This window comes from Schistocerca americana, chromosome 6 (genome assembly GCF_021461395.2).
Source record: "Schistocerca americana isolate TAMUIC-IGC-003095 chromosome 6, iqSchAmer2.1, whole genome shotgun sequence".
In the NCBI taxonomy this organism is placed as follows: Eukaryota; Metazoa; Arthropoda; class Insecta; order Orthoptera; family Acrididae; genus Schistocerca; species Schistocerca americana.
The window spans coordinates 612,813,600-612,825,623 of NC_060124.1; the positions used below are offsets into that span (position 1 = coordinate 612,813,600).

Consider the following 12,024-nt stretch of genomic DNA (forward strand, 5'->3'; position numbering starts at 1 on the left):
TTAAAATGTTAAAAAGTAATCTAAGAAAGTACCATGTCTAACCTCTACCAGAGACAATACAATTCAATGTCTTGAATACACAGAATGTTCTTTGCTAAATTTATAATCTTTAAATGAATTGTGATACTCTGACAGGCCAAATTGTTACTTTCTTGGATGAACACAATAGATTTCATTAAAAGAAAAGATACAGTGGATGACATTCATGTGTTATAGAAAGACTGATGTATGACTCGAATGCAAAAGTCTTAGTGGTCCCAGCTGCTGTAGTTCCGCTCGGAATATTTTATTAGGTATTATCAATTTTCACTGCTGTCAGTGTTTGCAATGTAACAGCAATTTTACGTTTCTAACAGGCAACATTTAATTCCAAGCAAATTACTGTAAGTAAGTACTACTCCCCACAAATACCTGAAAGGTGGGGCCAGTTTATGCTTTATCCATCATACGGCGATGAGCAATATTTGTTTTGACTTTTTAAGTGCAATGTGAAATGAGGGTAAATTATGAAAAGTATAAGACCTTTTCAGATTACTTCATCTGCTTCCTTCATTTGTGATTGATGAGTGCTGTTTAATAATGTGGCATTCTAGCAAAGACATTATCATATTACGTTCTTTGAACAACAAATTGTGAGAGTTTCTGGTTTTTTATCTCATATTCTGCAACTCCTGTTTTTGAAGTGTTTTCTCAGATTTTGCTAAAATAATGGTGATTCATTTTATGTCAATGTACACATCTACCATCATAGGAGGTGGCATTTCAGGACAGAATTGTAATATTAAAAAATCAATCACATTGTGAACTATTAAAAATAAAGTGCAGACGAGTGGAAAGGAGCATATTGATATGTAAAACAACTATTACCCAGGCAGTTTTTAATTGCATATATTTGTATAGGTTTCTTTACCAGCCAAAAACACTATCATCCATTTAGTATGTAGCACTTCAAACAACTGTCTACCACTTGTACAGAAAGATATCACTATGGTGGTACTGGATATTACCAAAATCTCTCTCTCTCTCTCTCTCTCTCTCTCTCTCTCTCTCCCCACCCTTGTTCGATGACAGTACATCTGCAAAAGCCTATAATGCTCTTTACATTTAACAAGACTGCCAAAAATTAATTTTACCTCTACTGAGTATCTAGTTCCTTCTTCTTGTTTCTAACAATGTGCAAAACTGATTTTAAAAGGGAACAGACAGTCATTTTTCCTTGCTCCGTTTTTGAGTGGAACAGGAAAGGAAATGCTAGCAGTGATTTAAGGTACCTTGTGTCATGTTGAGGAATAGATATGCAGATGGAGTAGGAATGCTGGATTCCTGGTATACTTTGAAGCCTTATTTTTATTTGTTAAAGCACATTTAAAAAACCATGAGCTTCATTTAAAATATTTAATAGCCAAACCATTATTTGAGTGTACACCGCAGCACCAGTGGCAGATATTGTGTGTCTCTGTCTGTATCAATGACAAATGCTTTGTGATGTTCAACCCACCGTTAGTCTCACAGTACACAGATTGCCGTGTATGTTGCTGCTGTTAAATGCTGTACACTCAAACGCTGGTATGGCTATAAAAACCTTTTAAATGCAGCCCATACTGTTTTACAAGGTGCCCTTTAAGACACATTTAAAAGCTATATAACACCAAGCACAAAAGATTTTTACTTTTATAGTTTCTGGCACAATCACATGAGCATTTCACAATGCCATTATCAGTTTTGACTACGCATTGGTCATCTTTCATCAGTCAATAGATAAAAAGAGGACACAAAGACACATTATAAAACCTACCAAATTTTTATCTACATAATGAAAAAGAATCATTTTTATCATTACATAATTACTTGGTGGACTGTGTACATTATGTAGTTTATTGGTACCCTCTTCTTATGTACTGAGAGTCTGAAAATGATCAACGCGTGGTCGAAATTGGTAATCGCATTGTGAAATGTTAATGTAATTGTGTCAAAAATATAAGAATGGAAGACCTTAAGTCAGTTACTTAGCTCTCTAAAACAGTATGTCATTTTTTCCAAAGCTTTACAGTGCCAGGTATAATTAATAGTTAACATAACAGTTTTTTATTTGTCAAATAAAAACGAAATTTTAATACAAGAACAGACACAACAATAAATTTAGTTTATACATATACAGACAAATAAACAAGTATATCAATACACACTAAAACTTTATCTATTAAACAAAACAAATTTTTAACCTTTAGGCTGACTAGTGGAACAGGCAGCAATAAATGTTAGTGTCATGATGAGCTGTTAGAACCACTTACAGAAAGTTTTAATTTTGTTGTTAAAGAAATATTCGGAACTTTTATACTTAAACATTCATCAACACATGACTCGTCCCTTGCAACAGAAATTTCTGTTTCTCTGGTTTTAGAAATATTTGATTTTATAGAATTTTCAGGGTTAGCTGACTTCTGCTTTGGAACATCCTCTAAACTTAAGGTTGCAGGTACAAAATGCTCTTTTTTGTACTGCAGTAAGTCTTGGATCACAGCTGACTTACTAGTTTCACATTTCAGAGCCTGATGTTCCTCCCTGGATTTTTTTGCATCTTTTAGAGAATTCTTTTTGCGTGATGCAGAAAAATCATGTGAGTTCTCTGAGCTGGAAGAACTGTAGGTCATAGCTTGTCGAGTTTTTTGTAGCATGCTGTTTGCCCACCCTATTCCCAGTTTCTCAAACACATTGTGCAAATCTGTTTGGTGAACACTAGTACTACGGGCAAATGGACATTCTTCTTCAATATTTAGGTTTCCAGACTTTGAAGATGTTTGGAACGACGTGTGTTCTGGAGTATCTGTGACATTGTGTGAGCTATTTAAAATTTCTTTTGAAGTTTTTGCACCTAAATTTTCTCTCTCGCTATCCTCATTGGACAAGGCTGCTTCAGCCACTGAACTTTCATGTTCTGCAAGCTTCTTTTCATATTCATCTTTCAACCAGTGGTAAGGGCTTGTCAACAATTTTCGCTCTAAGAGTTCAGCCATTATATCTCTTACAACATCTCCACCACAATCTGATAAACTCTTATCTTCAGCAGATGAAGGCCCTTCCTCAACAGAACTATTGTTTTTCTCTTTAGTTGCAGATACTTCAGGGATAGAACTTTGTGTATTACTATCAATAATTTTATCTTCCATAATATTTGTGACTAATTCAGTGGCACTAGCTGCCTGTGCCTGAGGTACTTGCGGAGAATTCACTTCTATTATTGTTGACAGTTCATGGGGAGTACAGATATCTCTGAAACAGAACAGTATAAGGTTATTGCAACAAAATACCATAGATTTCTTGACTATCAAACTGTTACATAACCTGATGTAGTAATCTGTTTAAAGAATAAGTAAAAAGTAAGTACTGATAATATTTTTGATGGAATTGGAGTAACTACTGATTTTTTTTTTTTAGTTCCATAAACCAGAGACTGGACATTATTTTTAACACTGTCTCTGTCAGCCCTACTCCAACTATTCCTGCAACTGATGAAGTGGCATTCATTTTCTGTCTAATATTATCTTCATGGTGAATAATAACAGTCAAACAATTGCAAAATCAAGATTTATTGAAATCCTTGACCACGGTTTCGGTATATCTAAATTTACCTTCATCAGAAGCAAAATACACCTGAACAGGAAGACATCTTCATAAGCAAAAAAACTTTTCAACATAACTGACATAGAAGAAAAAAAACACTTATAGCTTTAAGTAACCATGAAAATTACCAAAGTATTACAAGCACAAAAACTTTTAGTCACTTACTAAAATCACATCCTGCAGTGGAGATGCATAAAACAATCGTGCCAAAGGCGTAATCAGTAGTTAAAATTAAAATATCACCTCCATCTGTACAGCGTAATTATAAAGAGATGGTTGATGTGAACACAACATATTATCAGTACTTAGCCTGTGAACTAGTCTGAAGAGGGTGTGGATGCACTAGGGCAGACAATTTCACTGAGAGAGGGCACTTATGGTAACTGCAAGACATTCTCGCACATTAAAACACTGGAATACATACAATTTTAAAGGTTGTGCTAATTTAAACCCTCTGTCTTAATAAATAAAATATATGATAACCATTCAAAACACCCACATACAACAGAAAATATGAACACCAGTTTGCCTGTGTCCTAGTGTCAAACAGGTGAAGCTTGCGCTAAGGAACATATCCCACAGAGAGGGCACTAGTCTTATGCATGAGAATCTTGCGCAAATTAAGGGCTAGAATACATACTAGCAAAAATGAACAAAATGTTGTAAATCAAAACAATCTATCGTCATAAACAAAAAACATAACAAAATCATTTAAACCACGCATTCACATCGAAAACCGCGAACAACAATCATCAAAAATAGTAAAATCCCAACGAGACAGGAAAGGAGCATCTCACCATGATCAACAGACAAGAAAACTAGCTTCTAGTCAGCCAGACTATATTACATTAGAGCAAGAAGAGGTTTGAAATTATACAAAAAATTTTTGATTCCAAGCTGCACCCATCTTTATGTTTGAAAATTTCTAATTCCTTGAACAGGTCCAGTTTGTAACCCTTACTCACTTCATGAAGGAGCTCTACATCATCCAGTTTACGTGGCGTATGTTGTAAGAGCAATAGATGGTCAGAAAATGTGGAATTGTCACGTTTTGCTTATTTTTACCTAGCATGTGTTCTTTATGTCTGACTTTAATGGGTCTACCTGTCTGTCCAACGTAATAGTTGGGGACAGTCATTACAAGTACTTTTGTAAACTGTGGATATTTATTGCTAAGTGCTTCCTGTTCCCCAATAGTATGAATCACTCTTTGTTTTAAGTTATTGTTTACGGAAAAGGCAACTCTGTAACAGAATTGCTTCTGTAGAATTCTCCTTATCTTGTATGATACGTTCCACAAAAATGGAATAGAAATAAAGTTATTACCCTCACTGTTTATCGCCCTGTTATCTCCCTAACAATTTGTTCAATTAACATAGGGTCATAACCATTGTTAATAGCTATGGATTTTACTAAACAGGATTGTTTAGAAAGAGAAATATCTTTAGTAAAATCTGTAGCTATTAACAATGGTTACGACCCTATGTTAATTGACCAAATTGTTGGGGGGGGGAGAAAAGAGAACAGCTGTAAAATGTTCAACCTTAGGAAATAATAGGGCAATAAACAGTGAGGGTAATAACTTTATTTCTATTCCATTTTTGGGGAATGTATCATACAAGATAAGGAGACTTCTACAGAAGCAATACTGTTGCCTTTTCCGTAAGCTATAGCTTAAAACAAAGAGTGATTCATGCTATTGAGGCACGGGAAGAACTTAGCATTAAATCCGGAGTTTACAAAAGTACAAACAACTGCCCCAAGTATTACATTGGACAGACAGGTAGACCCATTAAAGTAAGATATAAAGAACACATGCTAGGTAAAAATGGGCAAAACATGTACAATTCCATGTTTGCTGAACATCTATTGCTCTTACAACATACACCACATAAACTGGATGACGTAGAACTCCTACATGAAGTGAGTAAGGATTACGAACTGGACCTGTTCAAGGAATTAGAAATTTTCAAACATCTATCTCACAAAGACGGATTTATTGTTAACGAACAGGTGCAGCTTAGAAACAAAAATTTTTTTTGGATAGTTTCAAACCCCTTCTTGCTCTAACGTAATATAGTCTGGCTGACTAGAAGCTAGTTTTCTTGTCTGTTGATCATGGTGAGATGCTCCTTTCCTGTCTCATTGGGATTTTACTATTTTTGATGATTGTTGTTCGCGGTTTTCGATGTGTATGGGTGGTTTAAATGGTTTTGTTATGTTTTTTGTTTATGACGATAGATTGTTTTGATTTACAACATTTGTTCATTTTTGCTAGTATGTATTCTAGCCCTTAATTTGTGCGAGATTCTCATGCATAACACTAGTGCCCTATCTTGTGGGATATGTTCCTTAGCGTAAGCTTCATCTGCTTGGCGCTAGGACACAGGCAAATTGGTGTTCATATTTTCTATTGTATGCGGATGTTTTAAATGGTTCTCATAAGTTTTATTTATTTATTTATAATTATGCTGTACAGATGGGGTGATTTTTTAATTTTAACTACTGATGACGCCTTTTGCACGATTGTTTTATGCATCTCCAATGCAGGATGTGATTTTAGTAAGTGACAAAGTTTTTGTGCTTGTAATACTTTGGTAATTTTCATGGTTACTTAAAGCTATAAGTGTTTTTTCTTCTATGTCAGTTATGTTGTTCAGGTTTTTGCTAATGAAGGTGTCATCCTGTTCAGGTGTATTTTCTTCTGATGAAGATGTATCGAAACCTCGGTCAACAGGGATTTCAATAAATCTTTATTCTGCAACTGTTTGGCTGTTATCATTTGCCGTGAAGATTTTCAACAGTTGCTGCTTCAGCCATGTTTAAAATTTTTCTAATATTATCAATAGAAAAGTCCTTCCTTCATATGTATACTTTCAAACTGAATTTTTCACTCTGCAGCAGAGTGTGCAAGATGGACTCAAAACAGGCACTTTCGGCTTTCAGGGGCAAGTGCTCCATCTACTGAACTATCCAAGAACTGCTCACGACTTCCCCAGTACCTCATCTCCTACCTTCCAAACTTCACAAAAGTTCTCCTGACTACATGCCCACTGTCTCTGGCCAGCCTCAGCAACTAGAGACATTGTTCACTGTGTGTGAGCTGTGTCAGCGCGCGCGCGCGCGCGCGCGCATATGTGTGTGTGTGTGTGTGTGTGTGTGTGTGTGTGTGTGTGTGTGTGTGTGTGTGTGTGTGTGTCTTATGTCTTTAGCAGTCTTTTTGTTGTGCCTTTCTGTGACTCAATATCTCCGCTATATGGTGAGTAGCAATCTACCCTTTCCATAATGCTGTCATTATTTCTTCGTGGATTTTCTACTGTTCAAAATTACTATAAAAAGTAAACAATTAAAAATATAAAAAAGGTACAGGCTAAGAAGAACAATAAAATAACAATATACACAACATCTTGTTACGAAAATAACATGTCAAGTCATTATCCAACACTCACAGCGGTTACTTAAAATAATTTGCCACACCTGCTCATGCACCATATTTCAAAACTGGAAGAATTATGTTTACAGAGGGTGCATGAGCATGCTTAGTTTCAAGTGCAAGGAGTACAGTGTAAAAAAAAAAAAAAAAGTTTAAAATGTTGTAACAACACTATTGTGAAATTAGAATTAAGAGTATAACAGGAAACTTAGCCAAATGGGGAGTACACATCTAATAAAATGAAACAAACTTATTATTTTATTACAGTAATTAGGAAGCATATAAAATTGGAAAAGCAACGTAGCCAATTATAAGTAAAAGCTTCATTGAAAAGACACCACAGAGTTTTGCCAGCAACAAACCACAGAATGAAGAAGTAGAGTTAAATGGCAAATGTTTTACGTTTCCAATAGGGATCACAATCTGTTAGTGGGCTTTCCATTTCCTTCTTGTTCCTTTCAGTTAGGATTGTGAACCGCATTGAGTAGATGGGATGGGGGGAATGGCTTTGTCATGTCCTGTGTGACTGAGAAATGTACATGGGAGTGGGAACTGCTGCAACAAATATTGTGAACCATGGAAATCATATAACAACAAACAACTATCTTCTTACGGGGCACTACATCACACGAACTGGGGAAATCAACTGCCATAAAATATTTAAAATTTTAGTATTGGCTAAATGCAATTTGTTCATTTAAAATTCAGCCCAGACAAAGTTGTTTGTTTACTACCAGAAATTTCCAGTTCCTTTAACAATTTAAGAAGTTTTCTGAAGATTGCAAACACTAATGGCCAAATTAAACATTTGTCATTTAACAGTACTTTTCCACTTTATGCCCATCGCAGGTAAACTTTGGCGTCTGAAACAACGATATTTTTACTTTTACTTGGTTCCTTTGCTTTTCTAATTTTATATGCTCTCTAAATTTTGTCATCGTCATCTCCAGATCAGAGACTCAATTGATGCAGCTCTCCATGATAATCTATCCTGTTCTAGCCTTAGTCTCCCTCTACAAAGATTACCACCAAAACTTCCCTTCATTACCAAAGTGACACCACCTTGATGCCCATGGTATGTCCTATCAACCAGTCCCTCCATCCACTCAAATTGAGCCATAAATTTCTCTTTCGCCCCATTTTGATTCAATACTTCCTCATTAGCTATTGAATTTACCTGTCAAATCTTCAAGATAGTTCCATAGCACCACATTTCAAAAGCTTCTTTTCCCTTTTTGTGTGAACTGTTTTATTGTCCACATTGACCACCCACACAAATACCTTCAGAAATGATATCCTAATACTTAAATTTATATTTTATGTTAACAAATTGTTATTTTTCAGAAGTGCTTTAGCTTCTTAAGTTCAGCCATCATCAGTTACTTTGCTGCCAAAATAACAAAACTCACCTACTACTTTTAGTCTCTTATTTCCTAGTCTAATTCCCTCAATAATACTTGAGTTAATGTGACTACATCCCAGTACCATCATTTCACTTTTGTTTATGTTCACCTTAGAGTCTCTTTTCAAGAGATTATTCACTCTATCCAACTGCTCTTCCAAGTCCTTCAACTTTTCTTTCAGAATTAGAATGTCATCTATGAAGTCAAAGCTTTTATTTCTTCTCCCTGAACTTGAATTCCCTTTCCAAATTTTTCTTTGGTTTCCTTTACTACTTGCACAATGTACTGATTGAACAACATTGGCTACAAAACTGTCTCACTCCATTCTGTTTCCCTTTCTTGTCCTTCACTTCCCATAACTACAGTCTGGTTTATTAGGCCATGGGGCATTACCTGACCCATAATTGTCATTACAGATGTGCAAGTCTGTGATTTTCTATATATGTCCATTACTTTAATTTTGTTTTTCTTAAGTTGTAATATCAAGACTTGTCCAATATCTAATCTACAAATCAAATGGTATGGTCTGTAATCTGATCAATCGACATGTGGGGGTGTAGGCGACTGCCAGTGAACAACACGACCAAAACATTGATACTCCTAAAGCAGTCAGTACACTTACGGTGCATACGAACATTGAGCGTTGAACATGCCACGTTTCTGATGTCACATCATGGAATAGTACTTTGTGGAGTCTTTCTGGATGTGTATAGTGATTTCTAGCATGTCAGATAGACCTGCCATTAATTGTATTATTCATTGTAATGAAATGATGAGAAATGTCATATTTGGGGTAAAAGAATTATTCTAACTCGCATATTTTGAGAGTATGCCATTTGAAGGCAACAGTATGTTGAGGATCCATTAAAAATACATTGTTCTTGGTAAAATTTGTTATAATTAAATTTCAGTTACAAATATAGCTACAATCAAAGCTTTTGGGACATGGTAACAAACTAGATATGTTCGTTCAACATTTGTGGACACTTTAGCACAATGAATAGTGTCTCAGGTTCTTAAAGATGCGGTGAGGTGTTAGTAATTTGTGTCCTGCTACGTCCAATAATAATAATAATAATAATAATAATAATAATAATAATTTTAATGTTGTGTTGCAGCAGATGCCTGTCTCTCCATCTGTCATCCACAGGTTATGGATACACTACAAGGAGACAAGGTCAGTGCACAAGATGAGTCAGACAAGGTTGCCGACACATTAGAAGCCCACCTGGAGACTGATATTTGGCCATCCCTGTCTTCCAGTAGTTACAGCAGGAGCACTGCAAGATGATCCCAGAAGGGCCACTTGAGCCACTGTGTCTGATCAGATTGTAAGGCACAGATTATGAGAAATAACCCTATGACCCACATGTCTTGTTTGGATACTCTCATGACTGGCGAAATATGTTTCTCACAGACAAGTCCAGATTTCTCTGGTGCAAGACAATGGCTGTGATCGCATGTGGAGACAGTGTCATGAATGGTACGTGCCGAATGTTGTCCAGGAAATCAAAAGATTCAGGTCAGGCTCTTTGATGGTGTGGAGAGGCATCAGCGTTGACACCCGTACAGATCTTGTCGTTGTCCACGATCACCTAACCAATAGGCATTACATCGAACAGATGGTGCTGGACCACGAGGGGGCTGCTGCGCACAGTGATGGTCCTGAATTTGTTCTTATGCAGGATAATGCCTAGGCCCAAATGGTAGGCATGACGAATGATATCTTGTGAAGCCTGGACACTGAAGTAATAGAATGGCCAATGGTGAGTCCTGATCTAAACTCATTAGTGGGATGTACTTGACAGATGTGTTCATGGATGTCCTTTTCTACCACAGATTCTCCATCAACTCTCAAGAGTTCTCAAAGAGGAAGGAAATGGATACCAAAGGGTGGCTTCCATAGACTCATACAGAACAAGCCATGTAGGTGCCAGGCAGCAGTAAACACTCATGGGGGACATACATGTTACTGAACCACTCAAAGTCCAGTGAAAAGCACCAAGGATGACAGCATGAATGATTGTTTGCACTTTGTTTTTGACACCTGTCAGGCATTTCAGATGTTGTTATATAAATTACTGAGAATGCAATAATGTTTTACTCTGCACTTAATTTGCGAAAAATGAAAGTATGATTTGCCACACAGACAGTCTTCAATTATTTCTCAATAGAGTATGGCAGATGTCCAAGGTCGTACTCCTCTAATTCCTATCATCCTCAATGACTCATTAATTCATAGTTTAATGAAACACATACAAAATATAAATATTATCTTACACCATTTTAAAAATGAAAGTATTCAAAGAAATGTTTTTTTTTTTTTTTCCATTCTAAAGTTTAGTTTGGCACTAATTTGGGTGATGGTGGGAAGAGATTGCATTTGGGGGTAATGGTCTCAGAAAGGTTGAGGATGATTTGATTAGGCTATGTGAAGTTAACAATTCTTCTTTGGAATCTTGCTTTGATAGAAATACATAAGAATATGCAGATCTGCAGTGCAAGGGAATACCCCAAACATAGTTATGCCAATACTGTCATAGAATGCATCTTAATACAATGCATCTTTCAGGATAACAAAGAAGCCATAAAAAGTATGATATGACAGAAGTTTTAACCAGTTTAGTTAACAAGTTAATCCTGTTTTTCAAAAAAGGAAAAAAGAAAATTGTCATTTAGTGTTTTTTTGGATTGCAAATGGGAGCTTCATTTGAAGTCTTTTCATCATGCATGCAAAATTCTTAACTTATTGGGCATTCATTGCAACAATGTTTTATGATATCATTAGTAGTGGGCTCTTGGTAAGAATATACAGTATTTAAATCCCAAAATGGAGTAGTCTTCCCCTTCTCTCAGGAAAGAAGTGAGATAGAAGCATTCCGTTCAGTATCTCACTGAATTTGGCAAGCCGGAACACAACTGAATGAAAATCTGTGTCCCTCCTGCACACACTCCTCTGCCTGCTGACCAAGTGTCTGTTGCTCCACCAGATCTCTAATCACTACATAAAATAATGATCAAAAACTGGAACTGCAAATACATTATAGTGATGAGTAGTCTGTTTGCCCTCATCAAGTGTAGCAGCACATGTATTTTCACATGTAAAAAGATAAAAAGGAAAGCATTCAAACCATCTCTTTGTATCAGCTCTTAAATTTCTGGATGTTGGTTGAGTCACATCTTTCACTGTTAACCATTCATAGGAAATCCAGTGGGGGCAGTCAGTCACCGTTAGTCGTACACCAGTTGAGAACCCCAGACGTCACTAGAGGATTATGATCTGGACAAGGCAGATGTCATTACCTGAAGCACAAGTGGGAATGGGCTAGTTCTGCAAACTGTGGCTGTGGTGCGCCTTACATTCAATCTGCTGTATTGTAACTGTCTGTGTGTTCAAAGCAATGATAACAGACTTCCACCACATGATCAAATGGATCAGAGTACTTGACCTGGAGATGTTAAGATTACACAAACTTGTGCATATTTGTCCACAAATGCTGTATATACATATGCGATTTCATCATAGGATAAATAAATAAATAGTATCATAACAGAGATAATGAACAG

General features: G+C 36.2%; 1 protein-coding gene across 3 annotated transcripts in view; it reads right to left on the reverse strand.

Moving 5' to 3' along the window:
• Window positions 1-1,320: 1,320 nt before the first annotated feature.
• The window catches only part of LOC124619594, a 227,025-nt gene continuing 216,321 nt past the window's right edge, over window positions 1,321-12,024 (reverse strand). For all 3 annotated transcript variants that reach the window (XM_047146096.1, XM_047146097.1, XM_047146095.1), the window contains one exon: window positions 1,321-3,270. In XM_047146096.1, coding sequence (XP_047002052.1) covers window positions 2,265-3,270 — 1,006 coding nt within the window. In that variant the 3' untranslated portion in view covers window positions 1,321-2,264. The remainder of the gene's footprint in view (window positions 3,271-12,024) is intronic.